This window comes from Myotis davidii, unplaced genomic scaffold (genome assembly GCF_000327345.1).
Source record: "Myotis davidii unplaced genomic scaffold, ASM32734v1 scaffold655, whole genome shotgun sequence".
NCBI lineage: Eukaryota > Metazoa > Chordata > Mammalia > Chiroptera > Vespertilionidae > Myotis > Myotis davidii.
Genome location: NW_006287547.1, coordinates 2,618,036 through 2,640,452, shown reverse-complemented (window position 1 = coordinate 2,640,452; position 22,417 = coordinate 2,618,036). Strand labels below are relative to the sequence as shown.

At 37.6% G+C, this 22,417-nt stretch overlaps 1 protein-coding gene and 2 pseudogenes across 2 annotated transcripts in view; 1 reads left to right on the top strand and 2 right to left on the bottom strand.

The window, feature by feature from the left end:
* Nucleotides 1-11,412: 11,412 nt before the first annotated feature.
* On the bottom strand, nt 11,413-12,154 carry LOC102767849 (annotated as a pseudogene).
* A 663-nt stretch (nt 12,155-12,817) lies between these two features.
* JMJD1C (jumonji domain containing 1C) overlaps nt 12,818-22,417 on the top strand; it is a 162,269-nt gene continuing 152,669 nt past the window's right edge. The window contains exons 1-2 of one of the 2 annotated variants that reach the window (XM_006759387.2): nt 12,818-12,868; nt 20,132-20,296. In XM_006759387.2, coding sequence (XP_006759450.2) covers nt 12,851-12,868; nt 20,132-20,296 — 183 coding nt within the window. In that variant the 5' untranslated portion in view covers nt 12,818-12,850. Of the gene's footprint in view, nt 12,869-17,440; nt 17,518-20,131; nt 20,297-22,417 lie in introns of those variants that run through there. The other variant, XM_015561092.1, reaches the window with a different exon arrangement.
* LOC102767575 lies at nt 17,611-19,535 on the bottom strand (annotated as a pseudogene).

Here is a 22,417-nt window from a genome sequence, read left to right as displayed (position 1 = left end):
CTGCCAATCTTAGTTGGCAGTTAATTTGCATATAGCCCTGATTAGCCCATGAAAAGGGTAGCGTCGTACGCCAATTACCATTTTTCTCTTTTATTGGTGTAGATATATGTGTTTTCCGATGGTCTTGGGCAACCCCTGTGAAAGGGTCGTTCGACCCCCCAAAGGGGTCACGACCCACTTGTTGAGAAACACTGCCCTAGATTATATGTTGCTCCCCATTAGCCCACTTTAACCTCATCATCTCTTATTCCCTGATTTATGTGTTCTTTTCTAGCCCTATTGGTATCCTTGCCATTTCTTTTTTTTTTTTTTTTAATATATATTTTATTGATTTTTTTACAGAGAGGAAAGGAGAGAGATAGAGAGTTAGAAACATCAAAGAGAGAGAAACATCCATCAGCTGCCTCCTGCACACTCCCCACTGGGGATGTGCCCGCAACCCAGGTACATGCCCTTGACCGGAATCGAACCTGGGACCTTTCAGTCCGCAGGCCGACGCTCTATCCACTGAGCCAAACCGGTTTCTTTTTTTTTTTTTGGTATCCTTGCCATTTCTTAAATATTCCAGGTATTGTCCTCCCCTGTGGTTTTTGTACTTGTTTCTCTACCTAGAGTGCTCTTCACCAAGATACAACATGACTCATTCCCTCACGTAAATGTGTTCAAATGTTAATATGCTTGCTCAGTGGTTGATTGTTGACCCATGAACCAAGAGGTCACTGGTTCGATTCCTGGTTAGGGCACATGCCTGGGTTGTGGGCTTAATCCTAGTGGGGGGCATGCAGGAGGCAACCAATTGATGTTTTTCTCTCTGTCTCTCTTTCTCAAAATAATAAAAAAATAAAATTAACCCCCTTCCTTCCTTCCTCAACATTTGAATTTCCTACCCCGTTCTCCTTGACCTGTCTCTGATTTCTATCAGACTAAACATTTTTTCTACACTAGAATTAAGTGTGATGAAATAGGTTTTTGCCTATTTTGATAATTGCTGTATTTTCAGCATCTAGAACATTGCTTACTATCTAGTAGCTATTTGTTTAATTAATTGAAATGCAAAGCAATATCCTAGAATTTTCAGAAATTTAACACTAATTCTTTGAGATACAATACTTGTATAGTAGAAAAAGACTTAAAAAGCAAAAAGAGAACTTTATAATATACATATATATGAAATCAGAAAACTTTCCAATTGTTATACATTGGGTCTCAATAAATGTTTGTTGAATGAATAAATACCAGGCATCTATTAGGTGGTCAGCATTATAGGCTAATACAAAATTTAAAACATAAACCCATTCTAAAGGAATTTATGCTTCTAGTGGAGGAAGCTTTGTTGAGGTATAACTGACATACAATAAAAACTGCGCATAGTATTTAAATGATATATGCAGTCGACCCTTGATTAACATGATTTTTTTTTCAATAAGTACCTGTGCTGTTTTTAGTTTGATGTTCGGAGTCCTTGGATGGGGAGGGATGACTACTCCATTTTATATATGGGCCTTGAGTATCCACAAACCTTTGTATCTGCAGGGAGTACTGGACCTAATCCCTCCATAAATAATGAGGGACAGCTTAAGTTTGGGGGGAGGGTCAGTGGTTAGTTATACATGGAATTGTAAATATGCAGGGGGGGGGGTAGGGATGATGACACCTTAACCTCTGCGTTGTTCAAGGATCAACTGTATAAACATATGCAAAACAAGCATAATCAAGAAATTAAACACATCTCTTAATCCCAAAAGTTTCTTTGGAAACTCTTCATAACTTCCACTTCCTACCCTCCTCCCCTACCCACCCCAAATCTCAGGCAACCACTGATCTGCTTTTTGTCACTGTAGATTACATTTACACAGAATTCCAGAAAATGCAAGTTAATCGTACACTGTGTTTTTTTTCCCTGGCTTCTTTTATTCAGCATAATATTAGGAATAGTATTCTATTATAGATGTGCCAAAATTTGTTTATCAATTTATCTGTTGATGAACAACAGTGTTGTTTGTAGTTTGGGGCTATTACAAATAAATGTGCTATGAAAATATACTTTCATTTTTGGAAAAATACCTAGCAGTAGAATATCTGGATCATATGCCAATTATGTTCAACTTTTTAAGAAAGTGTCATACTTTTCAAGGCACCAGCACCATTGGTGTCAGTTGTGCATGAGAGTTCCAGTTGTTCCACATCCTCACCAACATTTGGCATATCCTTTAAATCTTGGAGCCCTGACTGGCTGGGCGGGGCCTACACACACACACACACACACACATTTAAAAAAAATTTTAAAGTTGATGTTTACAAAAATAAATGATAGGGTCCACTGAAAAATAAAAAATTATAGGTATTACACAGGAAGATTATGTGCTTCTAATTTTACAATACCTGGCTTCTTTCAGTTGTCTTGCCAAAGGATTGGACTGTTTTAAGACTTAATGATAGTCAGAAGTAAGTTCTCTGTTTTTCATTCGTTGAAAGGAAACAATTTACATTTATAATATGAAAATTCCTTAGTATATGGTATAATCACAAATAGAGTTTTATGATCTATTTATTTCATAGTGGCTTTAACATTTTTAAGTGAGAGATTTCAGCTACATGAAAATGCTGACATTAAACTCTTTTTATAACGCTCTCCAAATAGTTATTTGATCATTTAAATTTTGCAAGGTGTTTTAGTATAAGATTTAAAACCATTCATAATTGGGAGGCTTATATAAAATGGCATGATTTTTGTATTTATCATCACTTTATAGCCACAATATGTTTATCAGAATTTGACAGAGTTTTAGTATTTTTAACACGTAGGAGTGGTACCTTGAAGGGAAGAGTACTTTAACCTTTAAATTTAGCTTTAATATTTCTGCTCTTAAAAAATGAAAGACCCGCCCTAGCTGGTGTTGCTCAATTGGTTGGGCCTTGTTTCATGTCCCAGAGGGTTGTGAATCCCTGCCTGGTAGGGTGTGTGTAGGAGGCAGCCTGTTAATGTTATGCTCTAGCATTGATGTTTCTCTCTCTCCCACTCCCTTCTTCTCTTTCTAAAAATCAATAGAAAAATCTTTAAAAAAAAACCCACCACAAAACAAAGACCCCAGAATAAAATACAAATTGAATTTTATAATCATATTTTAAATGTATGAATTCTTTGAAGAGAACGGGATAGACTTTGCTTTAATTTATTACAAAGCTATGGTTATGTGTCATTACTTATATAAAATAGTCTTTGTTCAGCTTCTTATGGCACTAGGAGAATTGTATAGTTCCATTGATTGGTTCCATGCAATAGAAATCTGACCTTTAGCAGATGTTTGAGAAATTACCAGCACAGCATTATCAGCCAGCTAGACAGTTTTCCCCTTGTTATTTGACAGGCCTTTAGTGGTTAGGAACATGTCAAGGAAATTTTAAACTGGTTTTCATCATATCAAAAGCTTTCTAAAATATTAAGAACACTGTGAAAAATATTGACAAAATGAGATAGATTATTTTCCCCAAATAATGGATTACAGTTTAGGTAATTTTTAAATGTTTACTTACTTAAAAAAAAAAAAAGAACCACTAAGAAAATCCTGATTGTTGATGAATAATATTTTACTTTGTTATTGAAAATATTTTTGCCTATGAAATTGTCATGAAGGGTTGACATATGTTATTTTCTGCCTTGGTCATATTTTTCCTTATGTAGGTTAAACTTTGCAGATATCATTTGTTTTCTTATTTAATTGTAAGTTGTTTTTTTAAATAAAAACTTTTTTATAGAGGTTAAATGTATCACAGACCCAGATCCTATCTGGAACTCCTAGCTAAGGGCAGGATGCTGCACGAATGAATTTCTGTTAAAATAAAGCCTGTTCTCTGAAGGACAGTATTTTTTAGAGGATGTAAGAGGTCCAGCTGTGTAGTTGTGGGATTCATTATGAACACTAAGCTCTGTTTTCTTCAACTTCATTGATTGAGTGTACAGGAAGGGAGAAAAGGGGAGTGCCTTAATGTTTGAGAATGAAGTGATGAATTGATAGTACCAGTAGTTGTGAGAACTGGATCTTTTCCTGCAGGTGCTGCTGTTCTATGAGGCATTCCAATTGCTTTCCATTGTGTCAGATGCAGAATTTCTAAAAATAGTTTAATGAAAGATTAAAGAATATAATCTTATACATTTCCATTTTATGGTTTTGAAACAATTGTGTATTGCATAGGTTTATATACTAAATTAGTTCTTTTAAATAAAGGATATGATTTGTAGTAAATGGTGTGCATTTAACATTAATTTATATATTAAACTTAGTAAGTGTACTATTATATTTATATTTACATTTAAGCAGTAATTGCACTATTGTCATTTCATTAATTTTTGGTGTATGGAAATGTTAATTGTGCTACTTAGTGAACTTATTACTGGTGAATTATGTTAATAACAAACTGGATGCCCAGTTAAATTATGTCATTCATTCGGTTATATTTTTTAAAAATTTTGCATGTTTAAAATAAATCCTACTTGTTTTGAAACATTTTGCAAAAGTGCTGACAGGATGTATAGTAACAACCAAGATTAGTAAATAAATATATGTAGGCTGATGGGCCAGAGAACATGACAATATGTAAATACATCTAAAATATGCACATTTTCTAGTATAATTCTTGGATATTTACTTTTTTATATGAAATTTTAAAAGATTAAAACATTAAGCTATAGAATTCTTTTCTACATAAAAGGATATGGAAATCTTACTTATTCTTTACTATCTTTCCCTGTTACAAATTAGAAATTCAAAATACTTTCTAAATATATTCACATTGAATTTCTACACCCAAGTACCTATAAAGTGAGAATTTTGTGGACAAAATTCAGTAATTATCTTTAAAAACTGGAGATGGGAATTATTTGCCTGTCTTTAAATATGCTTGTTTGCCTCTGATTCAGCATGAGATAATCCTGGTCCAAACATATGTTTTATAAAAGCCTGGTCACATTTCTGTGGAAAACAATCTTGCTTTGTCAGTGTTCTTATGTAGGAGGCAAGTGATTGTCTAATTATAGCTACAAAGTTTCAAAATTAAGGATTCAGAGTACTAGTCAGTATACCTTATCCAAAGATTTTTATTCTTAATCCCCAGATAATTTTCAACAAATTTATCTCTGACTTTTCAATTCATAAGAAACAAAACTGAGGCAGCTTTGCATGTGTGTGTGTGTGTGTTTATGTATTAATTTTAATTGATTTTAGAGAGAGGTCGGGAGAGAAAGAGAGTAAGAGAAAGGGAAACAACAATATGAGAAAGAAACAAGTGGCTGCCTTTCTACCGGGGATCGAACCCACAACCTGTGTGTGCCGGGAAGTAAACCTGCCACATTTTAGTGCACAGGACAATACTTCAACCAATTGAACCACATCGGCAGGGCAGTATTATTATTTTGATATTTGTTAACTTGCTCATATTTAGTTTGCATTTCATTGATGAGTTACTTGTTGAGTGGCTTTTCATACGCTTATTGGCTGTTTGGATATACTATACTCTTTTCATTGAGGTGCCAGATCAAATCTTATGCCCATTTAAAAATTTGTATTGTCTTTTCTTTTCAATTAATAGAAGGTCCAGGGTTTTTATATATTCTGCATCTAAGTCCGAGTGTGGCAAGGGAGGCACCTAGAGCGCAGTTTTATTATGGCATCTACTCCACTGTAGGGTTGAGTTTCTTTTGTTCCTGGATTGCATTTCCCCAAAGCATTCCTGTGGTTCACTCTCTAATTCAGGACTCTATTAAATGTTGCCTCATTTTAGTCCATCATATCTAAAATAGCACCCTAGTCCATGGATAGAAAAAAAAAACTGGGTTAGTAATACGTATATTACTACAAAATAGACTTTAAAACCAAGGCTATAGTAGGAGACAAAGAAGGACACTACATAATAAAGGGAGCAATCCAAAAGGATATAACTTGTAAACATTAATGCACTCAACATAGGCACACCTGAATATGTAAAGCAAATCTTGATAGACCGTAAAGGGAGAGATTGGCAGTAATACTGTTATATTAGGGGATTTTAACACCCCATTAACATCAATGGATGTATCTTCCAGACAGAAAATCAACAAGGAGATGGTGGCATTAAATGACACACTAGATCAAATAGATTTAATTGCTATTTTCAGAGCATTTCACCCCAAAGCAGCAGAGTGTACATTCTTTTCAAGTGCCTATGGGACATGTTCTACGATAGATCACATGTTAGGACACAAAACAAGTCTCAATAAATTTAGGAAAATAAAATTATATTCAGCATCTCCTCTGACCATAATGTTATGAAACTTGAAAATCAATCACAAGAAGAAAACTGAAAACACACAAAGACATAGGGCAAAATAACATGTCCCTAAACAGTGAATGGGTTAACAATGAGATCAAGGAAGAAAGATACCTGAAATAAATGAAAGTGAGAACACAGAAAACCAAAATCTGTGGGGACACAAGGAAAGCAGTCCTAAGAGAGAAATTCATAGTATTACAGTTCTATCTCAAGAAACAAGAAAAGCTGAAATAAACAATCGAACTTTACATGTAAAGGAACTTGAAAAAGATCAACAAAAACCAGAGTGAGTAGAAGGAAGGAAATAATAATAAGACCAGAGCAGAAATAAATGAAACAGAGTTTTAAAAAGCAATACAATAAAAGATCAATGAAACCAAGAGTTGCTTCTTTGAAAAGATCATCAAAATTGACAGACCTTTAACTAGACTCATTGAAAATAATAGGACCCAAATGAATAAAATCAAATATGAAAGAGAAGTAACAACTGACACCAAAGAAATACAAAGAACTGTAAGAAAATATTGTGAACAACTATATGCCAGGAAATTGGACAATCAGAATGAAATGGATCAATCCTAGAAACATACAGTGTTCAAAAACTAAATCAGGAATAATCAGAGAATCTGAATAGACAGATTACAAATAGTAAAATTGAAGCAGTAATAAAAAAAATTCCCAACAAACCAAAGCACTGGATCAGATAGTTTTACAAGTGAATTTTATCAAACATTCAAAGAAGAATTAACACCTTTCCTTCTCAAACTATTCCCAAAAAAGCAAGAGGAGGAAAGTTCATTTTATGAGGCCGGAATTACCCTAATTCCAAAACCAGATAAAGGCATGACAAAGAAAAGTATAGGCTAATATCCCTGATAAATATAGATTCTAAAATCTTCAATAAAGTATTTACAAAACAGATCCAGCAATACATTAAAAAGATGATATACTATGATTTAGTGGGCTTTATTCTGGGGATGCAGTTACCTCAAGTGATACTGAATGATCATGTGCTAATCACTCACTGAACATTGTTTACCACTGGATTTAAATCTACAGACTATAGTGTAGATATGTAATATCTATGTTGGCAAAATTACTAGTGTTTTTTTCCAACATATTGCCTATTTGCTAAAATTTATTTAAAATAACAAGTGAATTAATAACAATAAATAACCAGTTACTTTAATTATAAGCAAATCTTGTTTAAAAGCATTCTAAAATTAACAAGGTGTTAATTTTCACATAGGACATACAGACCAAAAATTGTGTCCATTAAATCCAAAGTTTGTTAAATCAAGGTCTGAAAAATCAAGGGTTTACTGTGGTTCCTCAATGACCATGCTTTTGAAATGCTAATGATACTTATTAAACATTGATTTTTTTTTTATATTAACACTAGAGGCCCGGTGCACAAAAATTTGTGCACTTGGCAGGGAGGGCGGTCCCTCAGCCCGGCCTGTGCCCTCTCGCAGTCTGGGACCCCTCAGGAGATAACGACCTGCTCGCTTAGGCCTGCTCCCAGGTGGCAGAGGGCAGGCCCAATCCCTAGGTGCAGCCCCTGGTCGGGCTCAGAGCAGGGCCAATTGGGGAGTTGGGGCGCCACCCCCCCGTCATGCACAGAGCAGGGCGATCAGGAGGTTGTGATGCCACCCTCAGTCACGCTCAGAGTAGGACCGATTGGGGGGTTGGGGCACTGTCCCCTGTCAGACTCAAGGCAGGGTCGATGGGGAGGTTGTGGCACCCCCCCCTGTCACACACAGAGCAGGGCCGATCAGGGGGTTGGGGCGCCGCACCCTGTCACACACAGAGCCACAGGGTGATCAGGGGGTTTGGGCGCTGCCCCGTCACGCTGATCCCGATGCAGGGAGGCCTCTCGGCTCCGCTGATCCCGGTGCCGGAGGCATATTACCCTTTTACTATATAGGGTAGAGGCTTGGTGCACGGGTGGGTGCCAGCTGGTTTACCCTGAAGGGTGTCCTGGATCAGGGTGGGGGTCCCCACTGGGGTGCCTGGCCAGCCTGGGTGAGGGGATGATGGCTTTTTGCAGCTGGTCACACACCCTTCAGGGTGGGGGTCCCCACTGCGGTGCCTGGCCAGTCTGGGTGAGGGGCTGAGGGCTGTTTTCAGTCTGGGGGTGACTGAAGCTCCCAACCGCTCCTTTTTTTTCTTTTTCTTTTTTTTATTCTGGGCCAGCTTTAGCTTTGAGGCTTGGCTCCAGCTCTTAGGCCTCCGCTGCTGAAAGTAGGTTTCTGGCCTTTGTTTATAATGTTGCGATCCTGCTGGCTGAAGCCCAGGACTAAAGCAGGTTTCTGGGTTTTGGTTTAGATTCTATATTTGTTACATAGCTGCTTAGAGTTGCAGGTCAGAGGCCTGCAGCGGCAGGCAGGAAATGTTGGTTCTCTCCGTCACTGAAGCAAGCAAGCCTCATGTTAGTTTCAAGCTTCCTGGTGGCGAGCTTCTTGGCTGGCAGTTAATTTGCATATTGCCCTGATTAGCCAATGGGAAGGGTAGCGGTTGTACGCCAATTACCATGTTTCTCTTTTATTAGATAGGAGAATGTGGCAGGAAAGACAGAACATAAAAACAAGAGTAGATAAAAATGTAAAACCTGATAAACTGATATTCCTCCATATGTACTTACAATATATTTCAATTTTGGTTAAATGGATACCTAATGTTTATATTATTGTGACTCTATAAACAGTATTTTTGGTTGCCTATATGCTGACTTTTAATTTCTTGGAAAATAATTTTATTTTGGGGGTGAGTTAATAATTGCCTTGCATTTCCTCCCTTTATTTAGTGTTCTGGGTACTTGTCACAGATTTAATCAGATACTCCCCAGTTATGTAAAATTCTCTCAGTACATTCAAGTATTTATATTAAGTAACCTGTCAATTTTATCTTAATCTTTAGTAATCTTCCTGGGGCTTTTGTATCTGGACACTCTTGACCTCTTGTGGTCTTATTTTGCCATCATCCTGGTGATTCCCTTGTCTTTTTTTATTTAACTCTTTTCTTAGATTCCATACTTGGGTTTACATAGTCTCTTGTATTATTGGTGGAATATATCTTCCAGTAATTTCTTTTAAAAGGACTACCTGTGTGGACATTTTTTTATACTTGTTCATCTGAAAGTATCTATATTCTACTCTTAAACTTGACTTATTTCTGACTGGTTATAGAATTCTGGGTTGGAGATTGGAAACTATTTTTCTTAATAATTTTGAAAGTATTGATCTAAAGTTTTCCAGAATCTGTTTTTGCTTTTGAAAAATCATGCCATTCTGCTTTTTGATCTATCATTTGAAAGAATCTTGTGGAATCTTCTCTGTTGTTTGTGCTTGGAAATTTCACATTGACATTCCTAGATGTATATCTCTTTTCATCCATGGTGCTTATTAGCTCTTGAGGAGTTGCTTTTCAATCTGGGAACTTTGAGTTTAGGTTCTAGGAAAAATTTTTTTGAATTGTTTCTTCACTTTTCTCATTTTTAATTATTTTTCTCTTTCTGGATCTTTTGTTTTGGTATGAGACCATGATGGTCCTCTTTTTATTTTTCCTCATTTACATTCTTTTTGTTCTAGTTAGTGGGAAAAAAACTTTTAACTTAATATTCTAAACTTTCTATTGCATTTTTCCTTTTTCCTATTAAAGTTTAATTTTTAAAAACTTTTTTGTTTTCCAGATAGTTTTTTTTTATAGCTTCCTGTTTCTGTGTTTTGATTATGTTTCTCTTATCTTATTGGGAATATTATATTAGTATTTTGGTATGTTTTCTTTTCAGAGTCTTGTTTTCTTTGAAGTCACTTTTTCTCTCTGTGTTATTATGTCTGTTTTATATTTGATGTTTACTTGCAGGAAATATCTGATGACTCTGACTACTCATATTTAAATGCACATTGGGAGCTCTGAGCATGTGGGCAGGGTTTGTTGGCTATAGTCTTGTCTGTTTAGAGATCAGCTCATTTCTTTGGGGAACACCTAACGTCTGTGTATTTAGTTGCCTTTTGTCTTAAACTGGTCAGGTTTCCCAGAGAAATCCACTAGTCTTTTTCCCTAACTCTAAAAAGTTTCACCCAACAAGGTAAAAATAGACTTGGAAGTGGGAGAAAGGTGTTGGTTTTCAACATTACTTCATTATGTAAACTTTCACTTAATCCGTTGTTTTAGTAGTAATGTCTGCCTTCAGCTTACTTCAATATGCTCCCTGATCCAGAGACCCAAAGATAACCTTTTCTGGGAGGGGAGAGGCACATTTTCTGCCAAAGTGGGAGGCACTTTTGTGGCTGAAGCCAGAAAAAGAAACAGACTAGTCTCATTTTTCCTATTAGCCCTACTTGCCCCTCATTTTTGAATCTTTGGGGCTTCTCTGTTGTAAATTGGAGTTTTTATCAGCTTTGCCAAATTCTAGCTTTAGCTTAATCTTCTTTTATTGCACAAAGTCAGCTGCCACTGCTATTGCTGTTATTTTAACATAGTTTTATTCTGCCCATTTTACCAACCTATTGAAATCTTTTTTTTAATATATTTTTTTTATTGACTTCAGAGAGGAAGGGAGAGGGAGAGAGAGAGAGAGAAACATCAATGATGAGAGAGAATCATTTGGTCAGTTGCCTCCTGCACAGCCCCTATTGGGGATCAAACCTGCAACCCAGGCATGTGCCCTTGACTGGAATCGAATCTGGGACCCTTCATTTTGCAGGTCGATGCTCTATCAACTGAGCCAAATCAGCTAGGGCTCTATTGAAATCTTTTGGAATCTTCATCTTATTATCCAACATGTTAAATTATTCTCTTAATGTTGAGTCCTGTTAACTCTATCTTTTTTATCTTGATTAAAGTATGAGGAAGGAACCCTGTGGATTACTTTAGAAGAGATTCAGTCAGTTTTACTTTAGTTCTTGGTTAATACTATAAGTTATGGTTGTTTATTCAGCTGAATACCCTAGTGTGCTATATTATTAATGAGCTTATATTTTTCATTTTATTCCTAAAAATATTTTCAATTTTTTCGCCACAATAGCATAATTTTTAAAATTTCTAGTGTATTAGTTACACTAATCTACCTAAAAAGAAGAAATTTATTTATTTATTTATTTATTTTTAGCAGGCTTAATTCACTTTATTTTTCTTGTATAAAATTATGTGGTGGCCACAGCGGGAGCCTGGGTCCTCTGCACAGAAACTCTGGTGTGGGTCTTGACAAGATGGTCAGTGAATTCCTGATAGGGAGACTTGGTGAACACGGTCTCTTTCCAGAGATCTGGGGTGAGATAGCTGTAGGTCTTAGAGATGGCATCAAAAGTGGCCTTGGCGAAGTTGCCCAGGGTGGCAGTGCAGCCCCTGGCCGAAGTGTAGCAGTCGTCAATACTCCACGGATGTCAGTGGCTACTTCCTTTGAGCACTTCATACCCAGACCGACATGTCCATTGTAGTCCCCAATGGCGACAAATGCCTTGAACCGGGTCCTCTGGCCAGCACGGGTCTGCTTTTGCACAGGCATGATCTTCAAGACTTCGCCCTTGAGGGATGTCCACAAGAAAAAGTCAATGATCTCCGATTCCTTGGTGGGCAAGGAGAATAGGTAGATTTCCTCTAGGGACTTGATTTTCATGTCCTTAACCAGGCGGCCCAGCTTGGTGACAGGGATCCACTCCTTGTCCTCGGCCTTGCCTCCACGAGCTCCGCGGCCTCGGCCCCGGCCCCGACCCCGGCCGCGACCCCGGCCTCGGATGCCGCTGCCAAATCCTCCACGGAAGCCGCCTCGACCTCCTATTCCGGGGCCCCCAGGGCCTCCGGGCCCTCCCGCAGCACTGGCGTCATCCGCCTTTTGGTGTTTCATCGGAAAAGAAGGAGAAGAAATTTATTGCTAAAGAAAAAGTTTAGGATTACTTGTAGCGAAATTAAATTTGCTTTTGGTGTAACCTTTTTCTCTTGCTGTGCTTGCAAGCCATCTTGCAAATAATAGTTTTTATACTCTAGATATAAACTGACATAAATGGATTGTCAAGAGCCTTTTAAACTCAAATTATGTTTCTTTAATATATAATTTTCTTTTTTAAATATATATTTGTATTGGTTTCATAGAGGAAGGGAGAGAGAGAGAGAAACATTAAGGAGGAGAGAGAATCATTGATAGGCTGCCCCCTGCATCCCCCACACTGGGGATCGAGACCACAACCCAGGCATTTGCCCTGACCGGGAATCGAACCCTGGCCTCCTGGTTGATAGGTCAATGCTCAACCACTGAGCACACTGGCCGGGCTAATATATAATTTTCTTGAAAAAGTTTTCCCCATTTCCAGAATCAGTGCATTTTAGAAGTTGTTTTCCTTTCTTATTATGTTTTACAGATTACGTTAGAGATGCATGCCTAATTTGGGTCTGTGACTATTTAGACTCATTAGACAAAAACTAATTTTAAAAGTATCTCGGTATTCTCTTACTGTCTTCTTTTCTCATTTCAACTTCATTTGCTTTATAACTATGTTTCTTCTACCTTTTCCAGTTTTCTACTCAATTCTCCTTGGTGGAGAAGATGGATGCAAAAGAGGAGGTGTGAGTAGTTCTTTATTCTCTCTGCATCTGTTAACATTACATCATCTTTCCCATGCAATATTCTTGTTTCTTCTTAGTTCATCCTCTTACATTTATGCAGCCAGTGGGCTTGTATTGTTTTCTTTAGTATTATTTATAAAGTTTAGTTTATTCTGACAATACTCTTACAAGTTTTATGATATTAATTTGTAAATATTCTTAGTTACGTTTCCCTTCTTCCATATGTCCTTTTAAAATCTGACATGAGGAAACTATATAGCCATATTGTTTCTCATTCATCACGTTTATTCAGTTCACTCACATTTATTAAGTTCCTAAAGTATATCAGGTCCTGGGAAATAAAATGTTGATAAGATATTTCTTTTACTATTGGAGTCCATACTTTCTTAGGGAATATCTCTTCCCATTTCTTATTAGAATTATTGACATCTAAATAATTAAAAATTTACTTTTGCTTTCTTGATTTCCGATCCACCTTATTGATTAGTATTTCCTTCTGGAGCTATATGTGGTATTATAAAATTTGACTCACGTTTGAGTTCTCACTCTGCCAAATGTTAACTATGTTAGATAAACCTTTCTTTCTAGGTTTTGCATTCTCACCTATAAAAAAGTACCTAATATCTACTTTATAGGTTTGTATTGTGACAGAATTTAGAAGTTAAAAATGAATTGAGAGAATATACATACATGTGTTACATAATACTTCTTAAATTTCAAAAGCTGTATGATGGTATTTTTTATAAGGATTGCTATCTAAATATTTATTGCAATTCTCTTAAAATAAGATTTATGTCTCTCTGGGAGCAAGAACTGTATCATATATTGATCCTTATCATTACAACTGGTAAATAGCAATGTCTCATAATTTAGGTTGAATTTCCTAAAAAATTGACTTAAAACAAGTATAGCATGTTTGACATTTCTTTCCACTGTAATGTATTCATTCCATTTATGTTACTTTAAAATTTAATGTTAAGAAAACATTCTATATGGATAATTTCTATTACATATTTATAAATATTATTGCTTCTGATTATTCTCCTTCCCAAATTATCATGTTGTCACCCTTGGATTCATGGATTTCTAGATGCCTTCTATCTCTGTTACTTACTTTTTCTTCTTCTTTATCTGTTTGAAAAATAAATTATACAGGCATGTTACTATTCCAATAGCAAATTTCATTTTCCTAGCTTTTTTATGTGAAGAGATCATTTTTATTTCTTTATGTCAAAATATTAAATATCTTAAAATTAGTGTAGTTTAGACATTGGGTAATTAAAAAAAAAAACAAAGATTAAAAATATTATGTATATTCTTGTCTCCCCCCTCCTTCTCACTTTAGAATGAGATTGACCAATTTCTCTGATGGTCCTTTTTAAATCAAATTTGTTGTTTTTCTGAATAATTGCATTTTATGTGTCCTTTCTCCTTATAACATTTTAATATAATGGAATCTTAATCATTGTGACAAATCTCTAGCCAGACATTTTCTCTGTATATGAAGTGTATTATACTTTTAGGTCAAAGAAAAAAAGAAAGTGAAGCCAGCATGTGTCAGTTACCTTATTGAGTCCTTTTCTGACATTATCAGGTTTAATTCTTACAACGACCCTCTGAAGTATTAATTACCTCTATTTTACTAATTTGAAAACTGAGGATCCGAGAAATTTTTTCATTCATGGTCTTAGTGTTCTAACTCTAGAGAATATGCTCTTTGTGCTGTAGTATATGACCTGGAAAGTAATGATTCAGAGTATTGAATACCATTTTACCATTCTATAATAGTTTTTGAAATCACTTATATAACTTTCTCATCTGAACTTAAGACCTTCAGTGTCTAAGATTATAAATAATAATTCTCAGTACTCTTTTATTCATTGTTGGTCTTGCTAAATTGATACTTGTCTAGAATATTCTTTGGAAGCATATTTGTGAAGTTTTAAAAAGTTCATGGAGTTTGGATAAGTAATGTACCTTTGAGAGTAGGACAACTTATATTAGCCTAGAGCAGTTTGTTGGGTTTGCTGGTGCCAGCATTTCCATTTCCCTGACACTGACCATATTTCTTTAAAGAGTTAAAGCAGGGTTCCAGCAACTGGTGTTCTCCTTTTCTCTTGACATTAGTTTAGGTTGCAAACATTATTTTATTCCTGTTTTTAATCAGTGCAATCAAAAATTATCTTATGCTTCTCTTCTATCATGAGAGCTGAATGAGCATGGTATGTTTCAGGAACAGGAAAAAAATCAAGGTACCAATCTGTAGAGTAAGGGACTAGGGATTGTAGCAGGATCAGAAGAATGCAGAAAACAGATCTTTAGGGTCTTGTCAACCAGTGTTAAGTTCAGATTTAATATAGTCCCATGGGAAACTAATAGAAAGTTTGAAAGTAAGGGGGATAACTAGATATCCTTTTTCCGGTTTTAATATCTTACTCTAAAACAAATAGAAGACTCTAAAATGCACTCTTTAAATTGCAAAAATGTAAATTGAATGCTGTCAATATAACAGAAGTCTAATTTATAGTGGGGTCACTGCATGATTATAGGTAGGTATAGGGATTCTTCCCAGTCTACAGCTGGAGCTCTTGAAAGCTATTTTATACTTTGGAGCAACATGACAATTAAATCCTGAAACCTGGGAGTTACCACATCCATTTTCTTCATTCTGATAGGAATAGGAAATTAAGATATTCCTAAAACATTTTTTTTCAGGTGCCTTTTACTAGTATACATAATTTTATTTATTGCTCAATACAGAGGCCAAGACAAATTTTAGAGCATGTACGTGTTTATACTTGGAAAATTTGGGAAAGCATAAAGAAAAATTAGTACACCACTCTTGGGTAATTTTCATTGGCATTTTTGCAAGTGGCTTTTCTACATATATATATATATAATTTTATAGTAGAATTGTAGTATAATAGCACAACAGTGAAAAGTTGTAGGTCCTGTGTTAGGCTGAGTGATTGATGAGGCCAGAATATGAGAGAGTGAACTGGAAACATAGGAAGTGGTGTTTGAGGAGTAAAGTGTTTGAAATTGCAGTTATGGAGAAACTGTAGCTAGAGGAGGGGAAGGAGTGGTTCATGTAGGATGGATGATAAAGGAAGAAGAATGAACTTTGCACTGAGGAATAAAGAATAACCTAATCCGCCGAAACCGGTTTGGCTCAGTGGATAGAGCGTCGGCCTGCGGACTGAAGGGTCCCAGGTTCGATTCCGGTTAAGGGCATGTACCTGGGTTGCGGGCACATCCCCAGTGGGAGATGTGCAGGAGGCAGCTGATCGATGTTTCTCTCTCATCGATGTTTCTTTTTTCTCTATCCTTCTCCCTTCCCAAGCCGGTCTCGGCTCATCGATGTTTCTGACTATCTCTCTCCCTTCCTCTCTTTAAAAAATTAATAAAATATATTTAAAAAAAAAAAAAGAATAACCTAATCCATCTCTAAGCTCAGTAGTATAAGGGATATGGTAGGGAAAACAGTCATAACTTGAGAGGAATCCAGCAAAAAACTGTGTCTTTGAAGAAGACCCATATTTAATTTAAAGGAAGAAGTGGAGATTATGGTGGGTTTTTACTGTATTATTTCAGAGATGACTGTGACAGGTTTTCGAGAGTTCTATTAAAGAACATATATGCATAACCCATATAACACGGACTACAGAATGGCGATGGCTAGAGGGAAGGAAGGGCAAAGGGAGGGAAAATGGGGACATATGAGCCACATCAGCCAGCGCTGAATAGGTAGTTTTAATTAAAAAGTAACACAGGCTTATGTAATATATCTCTTCAAAAAATGGAATCACTAAGAAATGCAGTAGAAGGAATCCTAGACTCCTCATCCATGTTACAATTTTCAGTTTTAGTCCTAATCCTATCTATCATGTGAAGAACCTTTGGAATTTAGCCTCTGTGATAACAGTTTTATCAATATGTTAAAGTAACACGTATCTTTTTTTTCTTTGAAGATTATGTTGAATATAGGATGAGCAAAATATTTGAAAACTCTTAGTGTATTGTAAATTAAATATATTATGCATTTATAATGTTTCTACTGAGTATAAAACAGAATGGGAAATTTATCATTAAATAATGAATCAACCATTACCTATAATCAAACGGTAACTAATAAGATTTCCAACTACAGTTGACTCTTTTTTATTTTATTTTTTAGCTTAAATATTTTTTTTACAAATCTTTATTGTTGAAAGTATTACATATGTCCTCCTTTTCCCCTCCATTAATCTTTTCCCATCTGCTCCCTCCCCCCCCCGCCACCACCACCAACCTATTGTCTGTGTCCATGGTTATGCATATGTGCATACAAGTTTATTGGTTGATCTCTTCCCACCCACCCTCCCCTGCCTTCCCTCTTAGGTTCAACAGTCTGTTCATGCTTCTATGTCTCTGGATTTTTGATCATCAGTTTATTTGGTTCATTAGATTCCACATATGAGTAAGATCACGTGACACTTATCTTTCTCTTTCTGGCTTATTTCGCCTAGCATAATAACTACAGTTGACTTTTTTTTTCTCTTTCAAATAATTTTAATAACGTGGCAGTCAAAATATGAAAAACAGCCTCAAACGTGTTCCCTTTAAAGGTGGTGCTACCATGATTGCTTCGCACAATCATGATCAAAGGTAACGATGATACTGGATTCCAAAGAGCAAGGGTGTTAAGAAGGCTTCAAGGCTCACAGACTGAAAAGCTTGGTTTCGGGAAGACTCAGAGGAGTCGCAGGTGGCAGGAAAGACATGAAATTTAAGGGACCTTCACAGTACAGGGTGTGGTTACCGGGTCATCAGCACCTTGAAACGTTTCTTGATGGTGATTCGGTGTCGAGAGTATTTGTCGTCTGGGGAGAACTGAGCAGGATGGGCCGAGCAGATCTGTTGTCCCATAGGATCAAACTTCTTCAGGGTATAGACCCAGTCTCCCTGTTCATGGAGGTAATACTGAAGAAATAGGATCTTGCTGAAACAGGAGATTCCAGTTCTGTCTGCAGCTCAGTCTACTGAGGGCCTCACATCTACAGTTGACTCTTGAATGGCATGGATTTGAACTGCTCAAGTCCATTCATACATGGATTTTTTTTTCAATAAGTACTATAGATGTATTTTCTCTTATTATTTTCTTTATTTTAATAACATTTCCTTTTCTCTAGCTTGCTTTATTATAAGAATAGAGTATAGTCCTAACCGGTTTGGCTCAGTGGATACAGCATCAACCTGTGAACTGAGGAGTCTGAGGTTCAATTTTGGCCAAAGACACATACCTGGGTTGCGGGCTTGATCCCTAGTGTGGGGCATGCAGGAGGCAGCCAGTCAATGATTCTCATCATTGATGTTTCTATCTCTTTCTCCCTCTCCCTCTCTGAAATCAATAAAAATATATATTTTTAAAAAAGAATACAGTATATAATATACATAACACAAAATAGGTGTTCATCGACTGTTTGTTATTGGTAAGGCTTCCGGTCTGCAGTAGGTCTTTACATTGAATTTATGTCCTTTGGGTTAGGGAAATGTTTACAAACCTTGGCTTTTTGGATTCTTGACTGAAATGTTTTGTCAGTAAGACCATATTATAATTGTTCATGAAGGCAAAGCAGATAATGTTCAGATTTTCCTTAACATTGTCTCTGCTTCAGTTTTTCTGGAGCTCCCAGAAGCCCATTTATACTACAACTTAATAATTAAATATGAGAATCTTATAAAATTTTAAATAGTGGGAGAAATTTGTATAGTTTGAAACCTTTGCATAACACCAGATAGACCTCATCTCAACCCCTAAGGATCATTCTTAGAAGAAGCCGACAGTCTTGTTTCTAGACTTGGGCTCCTGCTTGACTTTGCTTAACAGCTAGAAACAGATGTTAACTCCTTGAACAGTGTATTCCTGTCTTTACCAGTTCTAATAGGTAAACACATCTAATTAGCTTTCTAACGGGCAGCCGCACAAAGACCTCAGAATCAAATGTATCTTTTACCAGTTTGTCTCCATGTTTAAAAGTCCATGATAGCAGGATTCAGAAGATATTTAATATTTATTAAGCACTTTGTACATGCGCATCACTGTACTGGACACTATAACAGCTCTACCCTCAATGAATTTGCACCTATAATTTAAAGATACTACATTTGAAGAATATAGGTTAGTATATGATCATATGATAATATAATGTGTGACAGGTAACTGTTTATAGGAGTTCAAAGCTAAGTTTGTTAACGTGGGAGTTAACTTACATGCTGAAGAACTTGAAAGAGTCCAGCACAAACAAGATTTAAATACAGGGAAACTGAAACACTTCAGGTATAATGTAGCAAAAGATGGGTGGAAGAAAAAGATAAGAACAAGACTGCCTTCAATGTAACTCAAACTAATCGGGAAGACAGTTCTTTGAAACGATAACTTTAGAGAATTAATGAAAAGGAATGTAAATGGGGGCCAAAAGGGAGTAGAATGATTGAATGAGTTATAAAAGAGTCCGTTTTGGTTTTCCAAGTATAACATCCTTGTCTTCTTCCCAGTGTAGAGGAAAAGCTTTCAGTCTTTCACCATTGAGTATGATGTTAGGTTTGGGTTTTTCAGTATGATCTTTATTATTGTTAAGGTTGTTTCCTTCTATTCTTAGTTTGAGGTTTATTCGTTTAAACATGAAAGCGTTTGTCAAATTTTTTTTTCCTGTATCAATTAAGATAATCATGTTTTTGTTCTTCATTCTGTTAGTGTGGTGTATTGCATTGATTGATTTTTTATGCTTTGAAATATCTTGCACTGCTGCCTGTCTTTATATGAAAGTTTTATTGGAAAAAAGCCAAGCTCATTTGTTTACATATTGTCTAGGACTGCTTTCATACTATGAAGTCAGAAGTAAGTAGCTGTGACAGAGACCATATGGTTTGCAAAGCCTAAAATATTTACTGTTTGGTCCTTTATAGAAAACGTTTTCCAACCTCTGCTTCTAAAATCATCAGTATCTATATAGTGCTCTAGTCTGTCTTGAATAGGTATTGGTCAGTCTATACTGACCAACATTTTATAAATTGCTTTTCTTAATAAACTTATGACTTATATAATAAGTAGGGGTTATAATGTGGTTATGGATAGGTTACTTAAATAATGATTTTAAGTGAAATGTTTATTTGAATAATGAATTTGGTAATGTCTTCTCATTCAACGTCATGGCTTATACATATTTTAAAATATCATACTCTGTATTGCTTATGGAGTTTTATGTTTTCTTTTCCATAGGTGTATGTGGAATTTGATGATCTTGAATGGGATAAGCGAGAGTGGATTAGAGTTTATGAAGATTTTTCAGCCTTCTTGGTGGAATACCACTTAATCTGGGCCAGGAGGAACAACCCTAGCCAGACTCAGGGATCAAAGAGCAAGCAGATTCAGTGGCCTGCATTGGTAAGATCACTTTGTTTTATTAAGCATTTTTATTTTGTTTAAAAGAACAAGAACTAAATGTAAGTTTAGGTTTATCTGCTGATTATCCTATATAATAAAAGCCTAATATGCTAAGTGTTTGGTCGTCCGGTTGTCTGTTCAACCAGTCAAAGCATAACATGCTAATGATATGCTAAGACCACTCAACCGCTCACTATGATGTGCACTGACCGCCAGGGGGCAGACGCTCCAACCAGTAGGTTAGCTTGCTGCTGGGGTCCAGCCAATTAGGAATGAGCAAGACGGGCTGGACATGCCCTGGAGCCCTCCCATGGCCTATATAATAAAAGGATAATATGCTAATTGACCCTCACACTGTCACAAAGATGGTGGTGCCCACAGCCAATAAGGAGGGAATATGCTAATTGACTGCCCCACCCTCAAAGATGGTGGTGGCCACAGCCACAAGATGGGGATATCCAGTCCCCTCAGCCCCACCGGGGCGGCAGGCGCGCGGCAAGGCCGGGTCTGCCCCCAGGTGGGCCAGGCCACTCCACGCACCTGCCTCTGGAGTCCCCCAGTTCCCTTAGCCACCCAGCCACCCAGGGCCGGCCTGAGGCTCAGGCAAGCCTCAGATGGCCAGTCACTATGACGCACACTGAGCACCTCTTGGTCCCTTTGCCTAACCGGCAGGCTCTGATCACCCAGTGGCAAATGGGGAACTGGGGTGGGGGGTAGGGCCAGGGAGCAGGTGGAATGGCCGACCTCTTGGTCCCTCCCCGCAACCAGCAGGCTCCGATTGCCTGATGGCGAACAGGGAACTGGGGGTTGGTGGCAGTGGAGGTTGGGGCTGGATGCAGGCAGCTGGGGAAGATGGCCCTGATCACAGGCCAGGCCTAGGGACCGTACCTGCACACAAATTTGTGCACTGGGCCTCTAGTCCTAGCTAATAAAGAGGTAATATACAAATTTACCATCACTCCAACGCACAAGATGGCCACCCCCATGTGGACACAAGATGGCTGGCAGGGGAGAGCAGTTGGGGGGCGACCAGGCCAGCAGGGGAGGGCAGTTAGGGGCAATCGGGCCAGCAGGGGAGCAATTAGGTGTTGATCAGGCTGGCAGGGGGGTAGTTAGGGGGGGATCAGGCTGGCACGCAGAAGCGGTTAGGGGCAATCAGGCAGGCAAGCAGGCGAGTGGTTGGGAGCCAGCGTCCTGAATTGTGAGAGGGATGTCCGACTGCCCCTTTAGGCCCGATCCCGGTGGGCAGTCAGACATCCCTTGAAGGGTCCCAGATTGGAGAGGGTGCAGGCTAGGCTGAGGGACACCCCTCTCCCCCACACGAAATTTGTGCACCGGGCCTCTAGTATATATATAAAAGCCTAAGCAACTGTTCGACCTGTAGCTATGATGCACACTGACCACCAGGGGGCAGACGCTCCGACTGGTAGGTTAGCTTGCTGCTGGGGTCCAGCCAATTAGGAATGAGCGAGACGGGCTGGACATGCCCTAGAGTCCTCCCGCAGTCCCTCCCTGGCCAGCCACTCTCCCACGCTCCCTCCCTGGTTGGCCGGCCCTGATCAGGACTGGGCAAGATGGGCCAGACAATTGGTCGTCAGGTTGTCTGTTCAACCAGTCAAAGCATAACATGCTAATGATATGCTAAGACCACTCAACCCTCACTATGATGTGCACTGACCACCAGGGGGCAGACGCTCCGACCAGTAGGTTAGCTCGTGCACTGGCAGCATGCAGAATTTAATTTTATTTTTTTTATTTTTATTATTGTTTAAAGTAATAATTAAAGGTAGGAATCTTATGCTCTTTATACCTGCCCGACTGCCCAACCTGATTCAAGACATTGCATTAATGTCATTGCCATTTTTCTGAATGTAAGTCCCTAGACACTAATCACACAGGCAACTGCATATGTCATAAAAATGCACACCTTTTCTGTTAAAAGATGTCTCTTTCTCACTGGCTCTATTGGCAATTCTCCAGTTAGTTCAATACTTTAAAGGCTGTGGCAGCATGCAAAAGAATTTCATTTTATTTTTTTTATTGTTTAAAGTATTACATATGTCTCCTTTTTCCCCGATTAACACCCCCCCGCCCCCCTCCAACCACCTCCTTCTCTCTCAG